This window comes from Ptychodera flava, chromosome 6, assembly GCF_041260155.1.
Source record: "Ptychodera flava strain L36383 chromosome 6, AS_Pfla_20210202, whole genome shotgun sequence".
NCBI classification, from domain to species: Eukaryota; Metazoa; Hemichordata; class Enteropneusta; family Ptychoderidae; genus Ptychodera; species Ptychodera flava.
In genome coordinates this window covers 1655001-1680000 of record NC_091933.1, presented here as the reverse complement: position 1 = coordinate 1680000, position 25000 = coordinate 1655001, and the positions used below count along the sequence as shown (strand labels likewise).

Genomic DNA, 25000 nt, shown 5'->3' with positions numbered 1-25000 from the left:
CACAATTGTATAAACTGAACAAAAATATTGTCAAAATGAAAAGTTAATACAACTACTGCCCTGCTACTACATACTGGCAGTGACAGTGATACATGTAGCTCTGACTCTGATGTAGTTTAAGAAGAGTTTCGGTCCTAGGACACTCAATTGACAGTGAAACAATTACACAAGATCCAGCCAGAGAGCAACACATAGAAGACTAGGGGACTAACAGTTACCATGAATTTTTGAATTCTGGCATATGAGAACAAGCAAATATTAGAAAAAAAAGATGGGGTCACCATACTTGATCTTATACAAATGCACGATGAAAAGCCAGTTTTTCTAAAATCACTTAAAATCAATATATAAAACCATTCATTTCAAGTTCATGCAGTGAATGAAATTTTCACATCTCATTGTACCAATAACACAAAAGTAAAACTCTGAACAGTAAAGACTGTAATTTAAATAGAAAAATGTGTGATTAAATGGAATGTTTTATTTGTTATCAAATTTGCCATTATTACACCCAAAATTTCTGAGATTAAAACATTAATTTCCTGGAATATTTTAACCTTCCAGTATTGTCAATTTTGTAAAAAATTTTATAAGTGGCATCTAAGTTGTATATGTCTTGTACTTTTGAAAAAAAAAATTCGGTAGGTCACTGTGCTCATTTTTTCACAATTTGGTTAAACGTAGCTAGGAATACACAATTTTCATACTCTCTCATGATTGTCATTTTGTGTGCTTTTCAACTGGTGCCATTGAACTGGCCAGAGTTGGATAAACTCAAAGCGGCTTAGACTGAGAAATCCAAAAAGTTCACTGATGCATTTAAAAATGAATCAATTTAAAAACTTGCCCTAGGTATATGGCTCTACAACCTGCTGATAAGATGTAGTGTTGAACATTTGCGTGCAGAACGACACATTACATGGTTTTTTTTTACTCTGCGTGCATTCCTAATAAATATGCGGCTATATGGTAATTTGGGGGGGGACTTGAAAATTTTTGAGGGTATTGAGGGGGGGGGACTTGAAAATTTTTGAGGGTATTGAGGGCGGGATCTGAAAAAAAATAAGATTTCAATCGCGATTCCTCCAGCCCCCCCTCACCATTTTTTTTTGAACGCGGCCTAATTGAAGCATTGTGGATGAAATGAGTGTACACACTCTTTGATATACCTATCTTAACATGGCTGTGTACTAATGGTACTGGCATTCAGCTTTTATAATCAGTCTGAAGGAACAAAGTGTCTCTATAACACGATGACAAAGGTTTCACGCCATTTCTTTTACCAACATAGAAACAAAAAGTACTCCTTACAGAACTTGTGTAAAAACGTTGCATTCATTCTTTTCTATCGCCATCGTAATGCAATATCAAAAAATTTCGCGCCATTAAACTTTCACTAACCATGACAACTGGCAATCGATGAATATACTTCGACGTCAAGTATTGAAGATCCAAAAACACTAACTCTAGTCAAAGGTTACTTAACCAGAACGAAGTTTAGTGATAGGTCAAATAAAGATTATTTTGTTGAAACTTGAATATTCTCTCAAGGCCCACACGTGTTCACACGTGGACTAATGTCATAGCGATGTCTGTCTGTCTGTCCGTGTTTGTGTGTGTATGTTAGTGTGTGTGTGTGTGTGTGTCTGTCTGTCTGTCTGTCTGTCTGTCTGTCTGTCTATTTACACGATAACTCAAAAACGCCAGAACAGATTCAAGTCAGATTTGGTACACAGGTACCAGATGCTACTTGCAAGAACTGATTAGATTTTAGTTAGTGTGGCTTGCATATAATGAAGTTATGCAATATCATTTTTTTCCGTACAATGGTTTCCCTATGGAGACGGTAATGACAGTGTAGACATATATCAAGAAATACTACACCAAATTTCATGAAACTTTTCACAGATGACAATCTCAGAACATTATAATGATACTGTGAGTGTCATGTCAATTATCTTCTCATTTGCATATTCAATGAACTTTTGTTATTAGTGACATAGCTCTAAAATTCCTTCACCAAACTTGATGATACGTGCATCAAATATTGATCTGATATATATCTAATTATACTTAGAAGCATTCGGCAGTTTCAAGTTAATAAATAGCTCATTTGTATATTTTATGATGTTTTATAACTAGTCATATAACTCCGATATAACTGCACCAAATTTGATAAATTGTGCTGCAGATACTGATCTGACAGATATCTAACTGTGGTGTAAAGCACTTAATAGTATCAAGTGATTTAAGGGATCATTTGCATATTAAATGAACTTTGTAATTAGGTCTGAAATTACGGCACCAAAGTCAGTGTAATCTGGTACAGATATTGATCTGATAAATATCTAATTGTACTGACAAGCATTTGGCAGTGTCAAGTTAACAGATAGCTCATTTGCATGTTTTATGAAGTTATGTAATTAGTCATATAACTCCGAAATAACTGCACCAAATGTGATGAAATCTGCTGCAGATACTGATCCGACAGATATTTAATTGTGGTATAAAGCATTTAGATGTGTGGAGTTAATTGAGGACTCATTTGCATATTTACTGAACTTTGTAATTAGTGATATTACTCCAAAATTACAGCATTACATTTGATGAAACTTGCTACAGATATTGATCTGATAAATATTTAATTGTGTAATTGTACTGAGAAACATTAGGCGTGTCAAGTTAATAATTAGCTCATTTACATATTAAATAAAGTTTTGTAATTATTGATTTAACTCTGAGAGTACTGTGCGAAAGTTGATGAAACCTGCTACATAAGCTTATAATGATATAACAGATATCTGATTGTTCTTATTACACGCCTCACGAGGATGTCGATTATATTGGTATGAATTGGGTTTATTGACAAAAATATTGAAAAAGATAATACAATAAATCCTCGTCAGAGATAGTTACTCTGGCAGTAGACAGTATACACGGCTAGTCTTATCAGAAGTCTGTCTTCCATTCCGCGTTGTGTGCTCAATTGAACTGCTGTCAGAATATACAATGTCTGTCTTTGTACTTGTGTTTTGGTTAGTTATTATCCCGAGGTCTGCAAATGTTGCGTAACATCTCCTTGCTCGTTGATTTGTTACTTTGATATAAGACAGGTCAAAGGTACAATTGTTTTACACAACTTCATAACAGTCAAAAAGTATGCAGTAATTCATGTCATACTGTATTATTTCATGCGTCCAGTAGTGTCTGATAAATGTCAATACATGTCGAGTCATCAGCAGTCAATTTCAATGCTTGATAACTAAGTTTGCAATTTTGTAAAACTCAAAGTCATTCCTTCCATTCAGGGGTCACAGTTGTTCTGTTGAGTAAATGCTAAAATTTTCCAGTCTGTTTACTGACTATTAGTTAACCTGTTGTAAAACACGTAAGCATATTCAGTTCATATCTGGTTTTATGATTAAATCCATTATTATACATATGATTGAAATTGATGTTATAATAGTATGTTGTACTGTTTTAAAGGGTTACCTCCTTCCTTCTCATACAGGTCGTCAGGATAGAAAAGTTAATGCGAACAAAATGCTCAATAACTGATCTTTAACTTTCATGCCATCATTCCTTGGAATTTCTAGGCCCGAGGTAAACCACGATGAACGTGACTATTATGTTGATTGTGTGTCGGCCTGAGGAAATGTTACTTTCTGTCTAGGAAACCAGCTTCTAACAGGGTCATTCTATAGCGGCTACCGGCTAAAAGCGTACACAGATCGTGACTCAAGTTTATATTTTCAGTAATCTCGAACACAGTCTAAGTCAAGGTTTATTACTTACGTTTACTGTTTTACGTATATCTGACCGGGAGGAGGGGGAATTGTACGGACGCCGATAGCGTTCTTATGAGTTGTTTTGCTGTCGGTGATAATAGCTGGTTAAATATTAACATAGTCTGTCGTCTGCCAACCGTTGTGTTCTTCAATTCAGTCAATTCCTCCTGAAAAAGCCGCTTTTAATATATTTTGCTTTTATTAACTATTGACGAACAAATGTTCGGTAACACCGTGACTTTACTCATAATATGTCATCTACTTGTTGCCCGGATATCGCTGTATTGGATGTCTTGATTGTCAGTACTTCGTAATTAATTTACCATAAAACATTTGATTTTAGGTTTAATCATAGATTATCAAAGTAATCCTACACCACTCAAAATTGCCAACTATGTTTTGCCTATATTAAGAATCTTTAACCCCCAATATGCAGTAACCATTTTAGTCATCTTGTCATTAACACAATGTACGACAGTGAGTGTCAAAACTTATCACTGAATTTGAATTTTTTATTGAGTCTTTAACTCTTGTTTTGAAGTTTTACTGAATCGGAAGAATTTCCGCGCTTATGGTGACCTTTGACCTTACTGCATATAAAATGATTACCTGTATTAATTGATCAATGTCCATTTTTTGCGTGTACACGTCTTCACGACTTACACAGCAGCCATTTACTGTCTTTACATCTTTCAGAAGTTTCGATTTGTACAGCTGAAGATTTAGAGACAACTAGACGCCTAAAGGCTATGTAAGTGACGATACTTGCATCCACAGTATTTATGCAGCTGTTACTTTTTTACTTCGGAATACTGAACCTGAAGAGAGAGACTATCGACAGTAAATGTACCCAACACTAATTTCACTGTTTGTAAGCCCTGCTTGGATCCTCTTTTCATTTATGACGTAGTCAGATGTTTGTAGGCTGCATTCACGCGTTCACAAACGGCCTATAGCTAGCTGTAGCGTTGGATGATTTTCTTCACCAGTTTTGTCAATAACAGTCTCTTGTGCTAACCCTGCCATATCATCTTGAAACAAGAACTATGGCGCTTATAAACATAACGTCTATACATTGACGTGTTAACTGCATTGTTAGACTAGTGTTTACATTTGAATTCTGGTATATTCAGAATTACTCAAAAAATGTTGGTTTCCGTTGACGTGCCACTAGGAAATAGGGTAGGTCGGTCGAGAACCTTTTTTGTACTTTTCAATAAACATATAGTAAAAGTAGCCTATAGTAATAGTAAAATTTGGCAAAATCATGCGCGATTTTTTACAATGCGGAAGAAATAGCATCGGAGAGTTTCAAAATAGGGCAGGTCGGGTCAAGGGGAAGTCCCGGGAGATATCCTTTTATTTGGCCTCACCAAAGACACTACGAAAAATCAAATTTATTGACTTTATAAATCTTTTGAAAATGCAAGAAATTCTGACACTGGTTGTCAAAGTGACATTTTCGACAGTTGGGCTCAACAACCCGCGATATAAAAAATATCAGTATCTATCCACATGTATCCTTCACAGTAATAGTAATCGATATCAGATAATTGTGACTTAATGAAATAAAAACGAAATAAAATTTTGTCCAAGCTTACACGGTCAATCTGGAAGTGTTTTTCTGGAGGGACCGTGCGGGGACCGTGGTTAGAGTGACGCTTCCAGTTCATTGCATACTCGTGTTCACAAAGACACCGTGATTTGGGAGTTTGGATCGGCACAATATACTTTATCAAGCAACTGGATACAGGTGCAGTTTAAAGGGACAAAGTCGGCCATTTTTCATGAATTTTGTTTGATACGAGATACTACTTATATTGATTGACATGTTGAAAGATATTGAATGAATCGATGACCATGCATATATTCGACCCCGGTTTTACCACAGACAAACATAGACAACATACTCGCAACGGGTATTGTTTAAGGCGTGAAGCGATAACGTGACCCATCCATGTTCGCCTCGCCTCAGGTAGCTCTCGTCTCTCTTTTCCGAAGAGTGCCGACCATGCATCCTTCGGTAATTTTTGGATTTTCGCCAATTGTTAAGCGAAAGTATGTTCAGCAAAATTTGTGTTGTTGTTGTCGTGTGGTGCTGAGCGGAATTCACGTGCAGGCGAAAACGGGAGTGTTTTGAGCTTCAGGAAAGTGAGTTTTAACGTTTTAAAAATTCCTCTCATATTTTTATGAATATATAATGGGTGTGTTTGAACCAAATTTGAAAGTATTTTATCGATACTGTCTGGTTTACGGTCAGTCATACCGTCTTTTACACGTGCGTGAAGGAAGGACATGTTTATGAAACTGCTGGCGTGTTATGTTTTGATTGGCCTGAAGCAGTCTTTCTGGCCTGAGAGCTTACAAAGTAACTACGGTTGCTACGCGACTGGCAGTACGATGCCATCTCGTCGTATTTTTCGCATAATCTCGTGCATTATCAACCACAAACAAAGCCTCCAAAAAGTTTAACACCTTTGAAGCTCATTTTAATATGAAAAGCCAATAGTCTACCGAGACGACCATGGAACAAAAGGCATGCCGCGTTTCCAGTCTGTCCATATTTGCCACGTCTGTGGTTTTACACACGATACATGAAACCATCACGAAAATGAATTAATGGTCATGACCATTAATTCATTTTCGCGATGGTTTCATTTAATTTGTCTAAAACCGGGGTCGAATATATGCATGGTCACCCATTCATTCATTATCTTTCAACATGTCAAACAATATAAGTAGTGTCTTGTATGAAATAAAATTCATGAAAAAATGGCCGACTTTGTCCCTTTAATATTTCAATAGCGCTTATTGAGCCAAACATATCTTTAGCTTACTCGTATCGATCGTTTTTCGCACATTTGCATGTTGATATGTCACATCTGCCCAATCTGTCTTTTGTTTCTCTATTGTTGTCCTTCGTCGTGATTTTGATTACAGCACATGTCAGCTAGAAAACAGTTGCAGTTGCGTGCCCGCTTTTGCAGAGTCAGAATGTTTCTAAACTTACAGCTTCAACTCAATGTCCCCACACAACTGACGAAGTCGGACGATTCACGGGACCGCCATTACTTCAGAAAAAAACTTCTCCGTTGCTTACAAAGTGAGCGTTGGTGAAATAAAGTCCGTTATTGTGAGATTATCATTCATATTTGGTTTCTGCATTCACGTCTATCTATCCAGTTGCTTCCTGCATCCATGCCTGTGTGCTGTACAGTATACTGTAATGCCACGATGCTATGTGTCCCTAGCAGCATATAGCTAAGGACAATGAAGCGACACACACACTTGTAAAATAGCTCGTTTGCATTGGACCATTCTATGTGTGACGTGTACAGTTCAATCGACACAGCTCGCCAACCTGCCGATGACTGCTCTCCACCAATACCCATAGTTCCAGACTAATATATGCAAGTCATGAACGCAATTAGGGACAAAATTTCTGCGTTGTTATGAAAAACGAACATAGTTTTTGCAGAGCGACGTATTCGGATGTCAGTCATCTGTAAATTATCCATATGAAGAAAAGCTTATTTATGTATTATCCTTAGAAAATATCTATAAAAATCAGAAATTTTGCCATTCATAGACGAGAGAAATGTGTCCCCATATTGTCTTATGATCTTAACTTAATAACTTTTGTAACCTTTTTCTAAGTGAAACACATGTATATGATTGTACGGTTACTTTATTTGCTGGCTTTGTTATATCTTTGTCACTGACCATCTCCTGTTGTGTAATTTGTTTAACTAAAATGTACATTGTACTGAAATAAAATGAACTAAACTCAACTCACCTTAGAGAAAGAGTTCTTTTACACGCTGAGGTTATTCCTGTTTGTATACAGTGCTGTTCTCGGCGTATGGCAGTAACTAAACCTTGTAACTGTTCTAGTACCATGACATTAGAGGTGCCACGGTTTGAAATGTTCGCACTTATTTTACACTTATGAACGTATATGCATTGACTACATCTGTTTGCAAAGTCTAACGGTGAAATCTATGATGTGTTTCTGATACACGCCGATATGCAGCCCTATACAGCCTGGCTCGCATTCCAGTATACCACTAGCACTCACTTCATCTTCTGACCCAAACTGTCCCTAGGCTATCACAGCTACGGTTTTCACTGTCACCCTCTCCACCTCTGTTAACAGTCTTTGATGAACATGATGAACGGAATGTGTCCATGGTGGTAATTTAATGGCATTCCTGACACTTCTGGCATGCCAACTGATGCAGAAAGTCTTGTAAGTTGATACATTTAAAATCACACTCTTAGGAAGTATATAAATGTATGTGAAACACATAATTAAATTGTTGCTATCCTTTAAGTTGGATATTATTTTGATTCAACTAACCCATATCGATAAATTGAATACTATGACAGCATAGGCCACCACATTCTAGCTATTTGATTCATATTTGAGTACAAGATTTAGGATAATAGACAATAATGAGTGACAGTGAATATTTGTAGCTACATAAAGATTCAAATAATTAAAACGGGACATTGTTGTTGTTCGGCATATTTTTCAAGACCCCCTTTGCAATTTACAAATTCCGGTACCCCATCACAATAATTATTTTTAACTCCTCAACTCCCCCTCATGGTATTGTGAACACCACACCAGAAAAGTCTTCTCGGCAGCGCTATGAGGCATTTGTGTACACTGGTTACCTCCTCGCAACCCGTACATCTTAGATCACTTTGAAACATGTGGGCGATGTTTGTCGAAATAAAAAATGTTGACGGGAACATACGTCTATATTTCAATCTAGTAAACACAATACGAACACTGCCTTGATACAATAGGACAAAATTAGATATCCTAGCTCTCCTACTGTAACTTCAACAGCTTAGAGTTGGATAACACAGTAATACGTTATCAATTATTCCATCCACTGAAGATGAATTTGAGGCGACTGATGAAGAAAATATGGCAAACTTTCGAAACATAGCGTTAAAGGATCATAGTGTTATACAGTCTCTCCATTTTGGAGTAGAGACTGCACTTACACGCAGATTCCAGCTGTGTCTCGGCGTGGCTAATCAGATCTACACGCCAAACAGCGACGTAAAATACACTTACAAAATACACTAAAAGTACACAACACAACCAAGATATGAACAATGTGTAGCGTTGTTTTCACTTTATAACATAGATAAATATTGAAGGGCTAATTTTTTAATTGCGCTGACAATATAGATTAATTACATTTATGGTTGATGTTTTATTACATTTGTGGTTGATTTTTGTACATTTATGGATGCATTTTATTACAATTATGGTTGATGTTATATTTATGGAGGTTACAGGGCCCTCAGCTATGTCACTGCAGGCCCCACTTTTGTATGACTGATGTGGAAACTATAATACACATCTACAATACTGGGATGCCATGGTATAACGTTATTGTTACAATGAGCAGTCCTGGTCAGCTCCAAAATTGGAGACGCTATACCATAATATTTTCCCCCTCTCATTAGCCAATCAGCGGCCAGCGCGCCATCAGTAAAAATTGTATTTCCTGGCAACCTCCACATGCGTCCTTCGTTACGTAGGCCATACTGTGTCGAACTCCCGCGCCGTATTCTGTCATAATGTCGAACAGTTGTGTGGCCACTCTGTCAAAACACAATTTCAAAATCGCGTACCAGTTTTATTCTGGCTAAGACAACCAAACCCCGTATATCGCTGTGATTCCTAGACTCTGGCTTGAAGTCCTGCGAAATATAAATCGTGTACCTACACAGATCGTTCAGAATACCCCATTTGTATCGGAGATGGCAGCGATACAAATTCTACCGTATGGGGAACAGTTGTGTGGCCACTCTGTCAACACATTTTCAAAATCGCGTACCATTTTTAGTCTGCGTTTGACAACTACAAAACAGGTATCGTTTTAAAGCTCTGACATTGCTCTTCTTTCTTGCAAAATGTTATACGCGTACCTACACAAATAACCTTTATAACAGTATTTCTAATAGAGATGACGAACATCCACAAAATGATTCTCGGTACTTGAGCGAAATCGATAAACTGGGGGTAGTAATGAATCGTCAATATTTCGAATATTTGTTCACTAATCGGACTCCTTGTTGGACATGACCTTCTGCAGAACACGTGGATTATGTTGACTGTCGAAATGCGTCGAAATTCACAAGACAGGGGCTTAATAAGCGGCCCAAAACTGCCGATCACACTTGTTGGGTAATTTGTGACCCAGCGTGACCTGTACTTTATTAATGATGTAATCTGGTCGATGATTGGCTGAATGCCGGAATACATTATCATAATGAGTCTCCAATTTTGGAGCTGACCCGGACTGATGAGGAAAACGAACACTATGTAACTGAACTGTTAGAAGTTTGAACCAGAATAGCAAGCAGTCGTAACACTGACAAAGCTAATACCTATTATTTCATGGCCATAGTTTGGTATATTTTATTCTTTTCAATTAGTGCACGTCAATGTCACTTTTCAACTAACTTTTCAATTCTCTCTGGATTTACAACAATGTACTTTTAAAAGCAATCGCCTTTAAATTCATGCTAAACTAGTAACAGTGTTTCCTTTAAAAACAACAGAACGGCTTCTGTGCGTTAATAACTCCCAAACAACACGAATGGTACGTGACTTTAACATGTATGACTGCCCGCCGCTGATAAAGTCTGCAAAATAAAGCCAAGAGCCTGCCAATGTAGAAAATATACAAAAATGGGTTAGAATACGCAGTATGAAGTATGAAAATTTGAAAGTTACACTGGGGAAATCCATGATATTCGAATTTCTATTATCTGAAAATACCTCGGTGCTGGGCCCAGCATGCTATGTTATTTCCCCATGTTTGATATTTTTCTGTTTTCATTCGATGAAATCTTATGTTTTTGCTGAATATGTCCAATTTCCTTTCCAATACACATCTTCATTTTGCTTCGACATATTTGCTGAAACATTTTGCTGGTTTATTTGGCCATATTTTTTGCCTATTGACAATGTTTTGGCAAATATGTATCTTCCAGTTCATGCATGAAGTCAGGCACGCTGTGGTATCGGGTAAAGTGCTCACTATATTACGCATGGCGCCACAAGGGAACGTCACAGTTGCTATGGTTTCCTCGACATACTGCAAGGGGATGGCAAAGGTTTTATCTTCATATGTTTGTAGGTGCAGTTTGAGGTCCTCATTCGGGTAAGGGTTGTGTTCACAAATTCCTCGTTAGATTAACTCTGGCCTCATACAAATGTTGAATAAGGCAGTAGGTGTGTGCTTCCCGTTCCGTTGAAAATCGAATTCGACATATTTAATCTCCAGATTGACAGATAGACATACGATAGCAACGAGCAAAATTGACTCAGTGACCTTAGAAAAAATTAGGAGATACTAAAGACTGCGAAGCTGTTGACATTCGTCACAACCAAGAGAGCCCTCGATTTTTTTCAATGAAGGAAAATAACGTTATCTTTCACCAAAAAGAAAATAGTTCTTTTATACCGACCGCTTTTTCACGTTGTAAACTAACGAGAGTCGTTTATTCAGAGACCAAGTTTTCGGCAAACTGCAATGTCATTACATCTCAGTGAAAAATCTTATCATTAAACAATTGTCGGTTAATGAAATCCTATTCCCGACAATAACAAAATGTGTCTTCTCTTCCTTCCGCTTTTCGACGAACACCGTCACTTCACCATTTGGTTGAGGGCGAAGAACTTTAGTGTTATCCCAGTTACTGAAATATGCTTAAATACTGAGAATGAAACTCAACTTTTTCAGGCAAGACGTAAATCTTACGAAGTGTTCCAATCTAAAACTACACTAACAGAATATTATGCCTAGAAGAAAATGGTTGCAGTCTAATGATAAATGATATTATTATATTTAAAAGAATAGATAATAAATTTATGAATATTTGCATGCAACAAAATAAATAAATAAATATTAAAACGACAGAAATTAGATGTCTTGATCTAGACGCCAAGTCAAAGCATCGAACTGAATGGAGACAGCAAGGGAATTTGTCAGCCCTGTATCCATGGTTACCCGGTCTGATATGAAAAAATAGGGGAACTATTTTCCCTCCTCGTAAACGTTTAGTTTCGATGCTTTTGTGTATGTGTTATACATTACTACGCGTCTCGAGGTGGCGGTTTCAGCCAGTTAGTCTGTGTCCTGTTTAAATTGATCAATTGTCTGAGAACATATTTTCTCTAAATATCTAACAACTTTTGGCAATATACAGGCATGTCATAAAATATTATAACCTGAGTACAGTTAACCGGCCCTTGCGGCAGAAGGCGTTTTGCCCTTCTGACGTTGGGCATATGGTCACCTATTTTAGACCGGCTCTGAACCCAGTGAATAATTCATAGTATTACCCTCATTGAAAAAAGAACGAAAGATGCCTTGATTACATTTACCGAAACATGCATGGTCAAACTAACGTCAGTTTGATTCTTTAAATACAGTAGCTCAGATTCATTCATAAGACAGTCAGGTATGCTTTTCCTTCATGATCAATTATATTTATCTTCAAAAGAGTGCTGTCTTTTAGATTTGTTGTAAAATCAAAGCTCCGACGTATACCACTTTGCACTTCGTCAATATCTGACGGACTGTCATTTTGCTGATTTCTCACTGCGCAGCGTCAATTTCCGTTCCTGTTGTTTCACCTATTGATCTGCACTTTTAAAATGTACCAGCTGGGTCTCTTCATTCCACATGTACGTGCATTGTGCAACACGAAGTGTGCAGCTCACCGATACAATTTGTACATGAGAAACATGCATAAGTTTTTGTAACTGTTGTCGACTGTATTTCAGTCTTGATTTGACTCACTCAATAATAACAATAGTGCTTGCATTACAAATTTAAAAGCCCACATATTTCAGCATGGTGGAGGGTGCAAAGCCCACATATTTCAGCATGGTGGAGGGTGCAAAGCCCACATATTTCAGCATGGTGGAGGGTGCAAAGCCCACATATTTCAGCATGGTGGAGGGTGCAAAGCCCACATATTTCAGCATGGTGGAGGGTGCAAAGCCCACATATTTCAGCATGGTGGAGGGTGCAAAGCCCACATATTTCAGCATGGTGGAGGGTGCAGAATGAGTCTTTGAAGACGAGGCAGTCTATTCCACTGGCGAAGCTTAATCTTCTTAATGCCATATCAAGGACTCTTTGTGATACAATGATAACGCCAACAAAAACAACGATGATGATAATAATAACAATAATCGTCGTCGACGTCTCATCGTCATCATCATCATCATCTGACATCATCATCATCATCATCATCACATTGGCGAAACAGAATTTGCGATTCTCTTCCTAGTTGTTTCTTCACTCGACTGTAGGTTGCCATGCAACCAGAATATATATATATATTTCAGAGTAAATTGTTAGCATTTGATATTTGATACTTTGGACAAGCGTTGAAAACGATATTTCAATGGACAGTACAAGTGATTACAAAGGAAAAGGAGACTGTTTCAGAATATTTCAAGAATTGATATTTGTTGATCTCAGTTACTAAATTTAGGCTGCTAGTAACAACATATAGTTATAACCGTTTATTTACGAGGAGATTCAGCGATAGAAACTTTATAAATCCACATAAATACTGCCTTTTTATTTTACTGTTAGCGTCCTTTAATTTTTTTTTTCTCAACATAATGGTCCCATAATGGTCGACTGTTTTCTGCATTTTGTCTTTTCACTTAATTTTGAATTCTTTGTCATCTTTTATATTTATATTTATTGTGTAGTCTTCTTTTCATGGACCACAGTGGAAATAAGTCTTCGGACTTTTCTGTGCTATCCATGCACAAATAACTCCGTTGTCTCCTTTGGTGTTGTACATTGCTACATTCTGTACTTTTTTCTTATTAATTTGGTTATTTGTGCTAAATAAATAAATAAAAAATATAAAAATAAAAATAAAAAAAATAAAAAAAATTTACCTCACGTTTTTAGGTAGAAATACTGAAATCGTATTTCTGCCAAGGCACAGCTGCCACTCGTTGTGTTCGCTCCTCTAGTCTCTTTGAATATGCGACTGCGTGACTTGTCAACTACGACATGGCCACTTAACTGTCGATACAGTCACCTGTAATCTAAATATGCCCATATACAGCCAAAGGGGCGTTCCTTAGTATTCAAAATGCCCTATGTGAGGGCGCTGTTTTTAAAAAGCGGCCACCCGCTTAAAATCTGTGATTGGTTAGATTTTCTCTTTCCATGGTAACTGTGGCAAAATTGGAACAGGTGACAGTTTACCTTTAACTGTCGATTAAGCCAACTTGATGCAGTAAAAAAACAGACTCTGCCATACGGACAAAGTGACCGTTTCAAACCATACCAGTGTTTATTGATTCACAAATTGTGTCTGGTGAGTTCTGGAAAAAAATCAACACTTAGAAGTGGTTACTTTTATCTGAAACAAAAATTGGTATTTGACAAAGCAATCTGCAGTAATGTCAAGGTCGTTGACCACTCATTTTAGTATATTAATACCCATAACCACAGAACTTTCAATATAATAGCAAAAACATGTACAAGCAGTTAACCAAATACAACTTTTTCACTGCAGTCATTGGCAATGGTAGCTGTGGGTCCATACGGCTGTGGTGTTTTCAGACAGGATTCCTGCCTTTTACGGGCTGATTTTGACTTTTACGACTTTTTGTGGTGGAGGGGTAAAAGTCGTAAAACACTACAGCTGTGGACCCACAGTTAGACCAATGGTTGGTCACCAATGCTCTGAACTATAGGTCTAATATAGATTTTGAAAACTGTTGTCAAACCAATATCAAACGTCGTTGTCGTCTCCTCTCTCCCATGGTATCAATCCATGAATTACTACGCGGGTTTTTTCAGTAGGAAGCTATGTGAGGGCGCACATCCTGCTTGAATATCTACAACTTCACTGGAACCCATTAGGGAAATGAAAAATGCAGGTTTTGATAGCTACTATAGTTACCGGGAATCGTGCCCTGGGCTTTTTACTTCGGTGTTCCATCGGTTTAATATAATTAAAGAGAATTCAGAATCAAAATACTCAAACAGACCGTCCTGACCCGAGTTAGAATTTTATTCTGTGCTTTTGTCAATTTTCTAACAAGCTTCTGGGAATCGAAAAAGAATAAGACAGCTTTAATAATGACAATACAGTGGATGGCAAACAGCGCTGAAATGGAATCATAGCTGCCATTATTTGTACGTTGAAGATCTTGTTGACCGTATTCACCCGGTGATCCTTCGGTGATTATTGAACACACTATCAGTTAAAGACCAAAGTAAGACTTTAGCCAATTGTTCGCAGTATGTCTTAAACCCGGTCAGGGCAAGGTTCTGCCTGTCAACAGCTCAATGGAATGGAATGAAAACAGCAGATCCATTGAGTTCGTTGCTCGTACAGTCTCATGACTTCATGGATTCAAACTAAATGTGCATTTCACTTTTACACAAAACAACGCGAGGACCGCATACAAATTAATCAAATCAAGTCAAAGTCTGAAAAGCATGCTCCATAATCGTCAGGAAATTCAGTGTCACTCTCTTACTGTTCAATAGTACGTGTTCAGCATGGAGTAAGACGTCGATTCTCACATTGTGAATACATTTTTTGTATAAGCATGCAGGGTCATCTAATTATCTTCTCTTTCGTTCGATAATGAAACTTATTTGATGCAGTCTAACAGACGGAGGAACGAAAAACGCAGGAAGATCTATTTCATTTAAAAAAATGTCATGGAAATGTGTTTTGAAAGCGGATGTATGTTTCTATCACCGTAATGATATATTGGGAAGATATGGCTTATTTGAAGTTTTGTGTAGAGAAACTTTCTAGAAAACTCTTCTTTCTACCTTTGTTTTTTTATTTTGTAAGCTTTGCGTATTGAATCCCAGACATCGTGATTTCTGCTAAAATTGCGCTCTAGTTATTAATCCATGTCTCTTATCTTAACTTTATCATAAAGAAGTAAGTAAACGTAAATTACGCTATCTTTGCATGTTTAGTGAACTTAGGGAGCATACGGGTTTTTTTTTACGGGGAGGGGTGGATCAATGGAACTCAAAACCGAGTTTGAGCTGAGCTTGTGAATCATATATCAGTCATGTTTGGTCGAATGGGTAGAAAGAAGCAACAAGCGTAGAGATTATTATTTTTATTTCTCTTTAAATCGGACATCAATTGTCCATAGAAACACTATTACAGAAATGAAAGAATAAACTTAAAGACACTTGGAATAAAGCACCGGTGAGGGTGCTGACAGCCAACCTTATCTCACTAGAAAAGAGAATCAATCCAAAACTTGCGTAATTCAGATGAGAAATTCAAGCACTGATTCACTTGCTGAATAATTACATTATCACATATAGATATTCGTACCATAAAGCCATACATTTGTTTTCTGAGTAAACTGTCAAAATTATACAGATCGTTTGAAACAAACATGGAACTTGCACTACTGAACTTTCTGTATCCAGAAAAATACGGGCAGCATTATTATAAGCAACTCTCAGTTTCATCATAGCCCCAAGGGAATATCTAAACCAAAGGTGAGATCCGTACAATTGGTAACAATAGGCTTTAAAAATCATACATTTTACCCTTAAAGAACATAGCGAAAATTTCCTCAGAAGCATATTAGCTGAAACATAGAATGATCTCTTTTGACGATCAATATCTGCATCGTCTAAAAAGTGAGACGTCAGAAGACAGCCCAAATACTTCTTAGTTTCTACAAATGCGATTTGTATACCATTTATGTAAACTTTAGGAAAATGTACAACTCTAGATTTGTTAGAGATGACACACAGGCATTCGGTTTTCTTTGTATTGAAAACAATGTCATGAGTGGTACCATAAGAACTACAAATATCTATCAATTTCTGCGTCCTTTGACAGAAGGACATATCAAGCAAATGTCGTCGGCATACATTAAATGGTTTATAAACGTTCCACCGATATTACAGCCTACTTGAGATTTTACAAGCAAAGCACTCAAGTTATCATTATATACATTAAACAGTTTTGGGGATAGGACACCGCCCTGTCTTACACCATTAGTAACAGTAAATCCAGATGAAATGCAATCACCCCAACGAATAATAATAGATTGCGTCCGATACCAAATGAGTAAAAATCTTACAATATAAATTGGAACCTTGCGAGAAATCAACTTCTTAAACAATGTCCAATGGTTCACGCGATCGAATGCTTTTGAAGCATCCAAAAAAGTAATTATGACGTTACTACCATTTTTTCTGTAATAATTGACAATTTCCTTTAAAACAAACAGGCACATGTCAGTAGAGTGACCCTTCTTAAAACCAAACTGGTAGTGAGACGTGTCAAGATACAACTCCATACTGTTCAAAAGAACAAATTCAAGAATTTTTGAAGCAATAGTCGACAGTGCAATAGGACGATAGTTGTTCTTATTACTGATATCACCATTCTTATCTTTGATAATTGGCACAAGTACAGTTTCTGAGATTTTGTTTGGACAAACTCCATGAACTAACATTGCAGTAAAGCACATACTAAGCAGTACAAACACTTTGTCAGCGGCATAGATATAATGCTCTGCTGAAAGTAAATCTGAACCAGCTGATTTGCCCATCTGTAATTTTCTTATTGCACATCGAATGTCACTGGGTGAAACAATGAAGTCATTTACACCATTACAACTGTTTATCGTGTCTTCAACAAACTTTTGATCATTATTGTTATGGACGTCATTAAACAAACCACTGTAATGTTGACGCCACATTTCAACAATATTAGCATCGCCATTGCAACCATTAACACTGCTGGGTCTTTGTGGTGTTTTAGCATTAATCTTACCGACTGACCGCCAAAATCACGTAGAGATTGAAGAAATATGGTTTGATAGTTAAAGGTTTTTCACCTGGAGCTGATGTTCACATATTACAGGAGGAAAGGAACAACATCAAATAGAATAGAGTTTGTCAGTGCAGATGCCGATTCCTTTACTTGACGATTCAATGCATACAAATGTACGTAAAATGACCTCTTTGCAACTAAAAGGTGTAAACTTCTGCAACTGTCTTAAATTACTCCATCCGAAAATAAATGTAGACTTTTTGACGAAATTTTCACACTATTAAAGCTAAAAGTCAACAATGGTCTAATGCGTAGTATATTGACTGGTTATGAGGGTACAACTGTTACACCGTAATGTCTTATTCGTCTTTGGTCTATTATATCGAGTCTAACAAACTATCTTCTTTTTCTTGAGATCATATCATATCATAGAATTATTTTGGGAGACTCAGGACCAAGTACACGTTCAGCTAATACCTCAAAACCAGTCAATCTGTGCATACTGTTCCACTTTAAAGTTACTCTGTCGTAGTAGTATAGTGTGTATGTATGACAAGGGGTAAAACGTAGCCTGCCAAGATTAGTCTGGCAACTTAACACACACACACACACACACACACAGACACCTTAGGTTTCATTCTCTGCTGGAGAATACTGTAAATTTTTGTGTGTAGACATAAATACTCAACCTGTCTGCATCACTGTGATCTACATCACTATGTTTGGACTGCTTTTTGTATCATGCAACGCTTCCCTAGATACAAAAAGTAGACTGACGCAGTTTCACACGACATGTGCTAACCTTTTTGGGTGTTGTTTTTATGTATGAGTACAGTAAATACGACACTGCGAACCTTTCCAATCGCCCCTCAATTCCACCACCCCTCCCTTCAGAGGTGTTTATGAGCGCTGCTTAACTATAGAAAAACAAAGCTCGACCACTTGAAGGACATTTAGATGATGTCATCAAGTGGTCAGAGGAATGACCAATGCGTTTTGCGACTTTAACGGCAGAATAATGAGTTTAAAGCATACTTCCATACGCTTCTTTCATACAATGGGAATAGTATTGCATGGAGTAGAAAAATCCCATGGAATCTGCATTAATTAATGGTGAACGATCTGAAATGCGTTTAGGCTTAACGTATCATGAGCTGCTTGTTGATTACTAGAATACTGACGCACAGAAAGAAAACAATCTGCTCTAAGAAGATTAGGAGCTGGGTTTAGGAGCTTTCGGTGTTAGTTCAAGGCTATTCTACCGGCCTAATGTATCATTAACTATAATACGACCCTCTCACCGTTCAATACTGATAACTTTACTAAACACGTAATTTACTAAGGTTACATAATTATTTGACCATGAAACGAAAAAAAATGAGGTGTAAAGACACGAGTCTCTAAAATTGAGAAATGAAGACGAAAACAAACTTCAAAACCACCTTAAATCATGATAGTAAGTAAATGTAGTTTATTCGTTATTTTATTTTTTTAAATAATTAAAAAGTTTAATAAAACGTGAAAAAAATACGTCGATTAAAGTCTGAAAAAAATCATGAAAAGATGACTGTGTTGGAGGTAAATTGTTGGCACAATACTGTGAAAATATGGTATTACCAGTAGACTTATGTTACCCCAGTAACTAGCAATCATTGCCATGAAATGATAGGGCTACAGTCCAATACTCATATTCCAATCTGTGTTCAAGTTCAGCAGATATAATGCGAAATTCATCGACAAAGCAAATAATACAATAAAATGATCATATGCTTAATTTTACAATTCTTTTCAAAAGTGACAGTTATATCCCAAGTCAGAAAAATAAAAGTCAAAGATAGAAGTTGTAACCGGGGAAATATTTGAAATGTTCCGTCAGAATTAACTTGCTAAAAACGTGGACAGAGTGAAATATTTACCTTTTATGTATATACAATACGAGAATTATGTTGAACTTTGTTTTGAAAATGTTGAGTACAGTAGTTTTTATCCATTCTTTATACAGTGTTAAATGAAAACTGCCATGTCCAGTGACAAGTTAAAATAATACATTGCTAACTTGATGTAGACAGCGTTGATTGGTGGCGTCATTTCATGTTCTGTAGATCATAAACTTAGCTGCAACTATATTACTTCAGCTACGTATTTTTTCCCAGGCCATTATCCTTGTATGATCTATGTTTCCTTGTCATCAAACTTTCAAACTTGCGTAGTTTATTAAGTAACTTACAAGCTATGAAAACGATTTGATATTGAAGTATAAATGTAAAAAACACTGATACGTTGTTATCACATTGTACTAAAGTTGTTAAAGATGAGGGCCACTTGGCATGCATAAATAATGTTATTACTTTAGTTGCAGAGTTGAAATACTGACACTGTGATGTGAGCCGTCAAGGTTATAGATGCCGATGACCAACATTGAAGACAGAATATTGCATAAGTAGTGATTATGTAAATGATTTTTATGGTCAAGCAATATGGTGCGATCAGTCCGAATTTTATCAAATATTCGTATGGCGCGATCCTTGACACATAATGTATCAAATATTCCGTGTAGATAATGCAAGAGATATCGACGATTCACTCATGATTTACTCAATGATTACTTGCATCTTTGTCAATAAAAGGAAAGGAGTCATCAGTGGAAGATCGTCTCAAAGCCATTATTCCTGACGAATAACTTCGTAAAGTACCAGCTGCAACTGAACTTCGGTTAGATGACAATCGCATCGAACCCATTTCGTCATCGTCCACTGAAAAATGACAGTCAGAAGAAATCACAGATCCGCTCTCACCTGAGAATTTTGTATTTAGATTCAAATTGTCTGGACTGTTACTATGGCTATTTAAGTTGTTACTGGATTTGGCTACTTGCATGAAGATTCCAGTTGAAGACTGGTTACGTTGCCAAACATTGTAATCGTCTGACCTCGGGTCACTGTATCTTTCAACGGCTTCGTCATAAGGTGGTGGTATACTGTTTTGGCTATCTCCCGGCATAGTGATCACCGACCCTGGGCTCTCATCATCCATGGACACTATAAGAGTATACTTCTTTGGATAGGTCCCTTGCAGAACAGCGGGAGCAGTCATCACTCCATGAAGACCGCCACCGTGCGATGTACTTGGTCGACTTCCTTGGAATGAAAACCAATTCGTTGTGCAAGCGTTGCCTGTTAAGACAAAGGGACACGAATGCGATTAAATGAATTCAAGTGTAACGCTCAGAAGAAATCTTGGTCATGTTGACATCAACTATCGAAAGTATTTTCAAGTCCGAATCTCCCGGAAGTTGTGTAACATGCAAACCGCACCGTGATCAATTCTCTCAACATTGACACGACGTGAATTGGCTCTGTAGGACAGCTCCCCCGCTTTCAATTTGGACATACTAAATGAACAGAACCTATATTTCACCTCGGTCTTGTCCAATGAATTGATGTCTCATCCTTGGTGGTCCATCAACCTGCACGATGTCTGATAATTCTTCTGAGTTTTCAGCAATAACTCTGGATGGTTGTCTTGGCCTTTTAAAATTCATGCAGACGATTGTTGAACATATTATTACCATGACAATCATTCCTGATGTCACTGAGACGATGGTGGAACGCTCATCGTTGTGTGGATTTACTTCTCTGTGTAACCAAGCTGAGATTAAATTAAATATCTAATTTTAGACAACAATGACAAACAACATGCCGATAGCTTTCTCATTAAGCTACATATTCGGTATTTGTAGCGCCGTCATATATCAAATACTTATATGATCTTCTGACTTGAGAGGAAAAAATGTTAATTGCAGTTCCTCTTTCTCTACAGCCAGTACAAAAGTAGAAATAAACTGAAAACACAATCATTGAATAGGAAGTATTCTAAAACGCTAACAATCGAGAATGAAACTGGCGGTCATCTTACCGTCTTTATATTCACAGCGATCTCCGAAGTAGTGCGCCGTACATCGACAAACACCAGTATCTAGACATTGACCCTGGTTGTAACATCCAGCTTCAGCTATACAGTTGTAACGTACTGTAAAGTCCAAACAAATGACGAGTCACAAAACGATTTATTAATTTCGAATGATAAACAATCTATATGCCACTGTACGGTACATGTGTGATATTTTTCCATTGGTTTCAACACTAAACCTACAGATTCTTCATGTGAACCTTGGTCTCGTTTTGGAAAGAAATCCGTCCAATTGCTAATGTTAATGATACACGAATTAGTGACTGATTGAATAGATGTGTGTATCACTAAGACGGGTCATTATCAGATTATTAGTATTCTATGAATTGATCGATGTGATATTTAGCCTCGTGCTTTACAGTTTGACACTTACGTATCCAGTGTCAAATTGGTGACCAAAAATTGTATGTGCAAATTTGTCCGGTAATTTAATAGATATTTGCCAAGCTGCAAAGTCTTCAAATTTGCAAATTCGTAGTGTCTATACTTGAATAAGGCAATAATTCACTTTCAATTACTGTCCTAAGACTAAAACATCTGCTAATCATCTCGAATATTCCATTACCATCTTTATGATTATTTTAATGGATAATTGTCTAATTACGAAGCTCATTTATAACACAAATAAGGTAATATACGTGCAACCACTCTTTGTTTGGCGACAGTCATCTCTATGTTGATAAAATTTCATCAAGTTAATTTTGCGTTGATATTTTGGACAAAGTGCCAAATTTTTCGCAAATAATCAATAAGATGATATATATAAATTATGCGTACCGTACCTTTCAACTACAAAGAAATGGTTAACAATTAACTTATGTATCCAAGTGTTTTCTTTCGGTTCGTTTGGTTAATTCCTTTTTTTTAATATATGAATAATTTTACGAAGCTGATAAATTATGCAAATTTGGCTTAGTTATATAAAATTTATCGGATATAATGCAAATCGTTTCTCATTTTCATTGAATTTTATCAGTCTTTTGTAGGATATCCTTCCAACCGACAGACAACAAACAAATGTAGGTAGGTGTACAGCGGTTTAATATGCACTACCCAGTTTAAACACGAAAACTAAAGATCTGTTCATGTAAAAAGGCGAATGCTATGTACCGCACCGCCGTTTGATCTTTTTGTCAGTTTTTGAGAGAACTAATTTTGAATTATTAGAATATGAGACACTTGTTTGATGACAATAACAATAGAATTTTAAAAAAATGGTCAAAATTTACTCCGCTTAGCTACTATGCTACACTGTAGTCTACTTAAAATTACAAAGTTATTGGTTGGCATTCTGGAACACAACAGAAATACTGTCATACTGTCACAATGTGCAAACCGCGTTATAACTGAAGTAATGCGACGCAGAAACAGAAAGACTTTGTACAATGTGTGTATCAAGTGCAGTGCTGTTTACAGCCCATGTTCCCGGCGAAGAAGCAGACCGCTGTACATGAGAGACAATACCATGGTAGGAATAATTCATTTTCCATGGATCTGTGGTATTTTCAATAGATCTGCACCTTGCGTGGGTCAATGTGTGTATCAAGTGCAGTGCTGTTTACAGCCCATGTTCCCGGCGAAGAAGCAGACCGCTGTACATGAGAGACAATACCATGGTAGGAATAATTCATTTTCCATGGATCTGTGGTATTTTCAATAGATCTGCACCTTGCGTGGGTCACATATTTGCGAGAAAGTTCTTATCCTACAATTTCAGTAAAGTACACATAAAGCACCATAATGTGTTTGCACTTTTCGCTGATGGGTTGTCCTGAATTATTCTCTGTGTCATGATGCGTCCACAACTGGAGAGTTAAGCACTTAATAACACTGCTCGTATAGTTTCAACAATGTTGTTTCTGGAGAAGATATGCGCCTTTCTTTCAGTATGATCTCTTGAACATCAAAACTGAACGCTGAGTATTTTACAAAGTTTGCATGACTTCAAATCATGTATTGTCTGAAATTTGGCATTGACTAAATGAAAGTTGACCTGGAAACACTGGTGAACTGATTCCATTTTTCGTGTTTGGAACTTCAATCATTTGATAGTTGATTTTCTTCATGTATATTTCAGCAATGTATGGAAATGTTGATAGTCTTACTTTTCCTCTAAACTTACCAATGTCACAATGTCTCCCTTTAAACCCTCTTTTGCAGACACATTCCGCAATAGACTCATTGCAATGTCCTCCATTTCTACATCCACGACAGACATCTGTCACATTCACCTCTAGATGATTGGTAGAAATGACAGTCCCTGTATTAAATGATACACCAAGAGATTCATAGATGATAATCAAGTGAACACATACCTGATCAGTAAGCATGAATGACATGAAAAGAAGAATTCATTGAAAGACAAGAAGAATACACTATCTTTTGGAAGTGTATGTTTGCTACTCACCTCCTTGTCTGTAATATTATGCAATGTACAATTCCGCTACAATCTTTACATAATGCACAATTTTAGGCAAATGAATACTCATCATTGATAATGACTCATCGGTTGATTTGCATACTTAAACAATACTCATTAATAAACTTTGCATAAATGAAGCATTAGATGATAAATCTTTGAAGACTGTTTCATTCGATCGACTAATACCCTTAAATGTGAACTTTGGAGACTGTCAAGATTATCAAGGACTCCAACAATTAAATTCAAGACACATGTTTGCCGTCAACGCAGAGGGCGGTGCTAAACACTCACAGTTAATAACATGCATGCATGTAAAGCTGATCGAGCAGAGAGGATGGTTACAATCTGGACATTTCCCATTCGCCATGAGGCACTGGATAGGTTAGGGAGCGTTCAGTTATTATGGCCGGGGTGGGCCGGCAAATTCTTCCTGCGCATCAGTCAAAATAAGTGAACCCCCCCCCTACCCATTGTACCAAAAAATTGATGACCCCCCTTTCAAGATGACAAAAATTTCATGACCCCCTCCCCCCACATTGCTTGAGTAAATTAACTGCACACACAAACACCTCAGGGGTATGGAGCGATAGAATCCCCCCAAAAAAGCTTAAATTTTTTCAAATGACCTTCCTTACAAACTCAAAAGGTGTTAATGCTCAGATTTCCCATTCTGACTTGCTATAATTTTGAAATTACCCCTCAAAGGGGTTGGACAGAAATTACTGGTGGATCGAAATTTTTTTGCGCAAGCGTGTGTGTACATATTTTGATATTTGGATTTAATTAAAAATCAGCTGTTGATAATGTTGATTCACTATACATGGTATACATATATTTTCTCATACATGTATGAGGAATCTATGTAATGCTTTCTAATTGCAAAACTATATCTATGCATTTATAGATATTTGATAATTTACATAAATGTACTTAAATGAAATAGGGTTTTTACAACTGGCATGTG

The 25000-nt window shown here is 36.9% G+C and overlaps 1 protein-coding gene across 2 annotated transcripts in view; it reads right to left on the bottom strand.

Annotated features, from left to right (window-relative positions):
• Positions 1–19101: 19101 nt before the first annotated feature.
• The window catches only part of LOC139134563 (uncharacterized), a 13298-nt gene continuing 7399 nt past the window's right edge, over positions 19102–25000 (bottom strand). For both annotated transcript variants that reach the window (XM_070701453.1, XM_070701454.1), the window contains 4 exons: positions 23737–23874; positions 21561–21674; positions 21063–21293; positions 19102–20818 (listed from right to left, as the gene is read on the bottom strand). In XM_070701453.1, coding sequence (XP_070557554.1) covers positions 20241–20818; positions 21063–21293; positions 21561–21674; positions 23737–23874 — 1061 coding nt within the window. In that variant the 3' untranslated portion in view covers positions 19102–20240. The remainder of the gene's footprint in view (positions 20819–21062; positions 21294–21560; positions 21675–23736; positions 23875–25000) is intronic.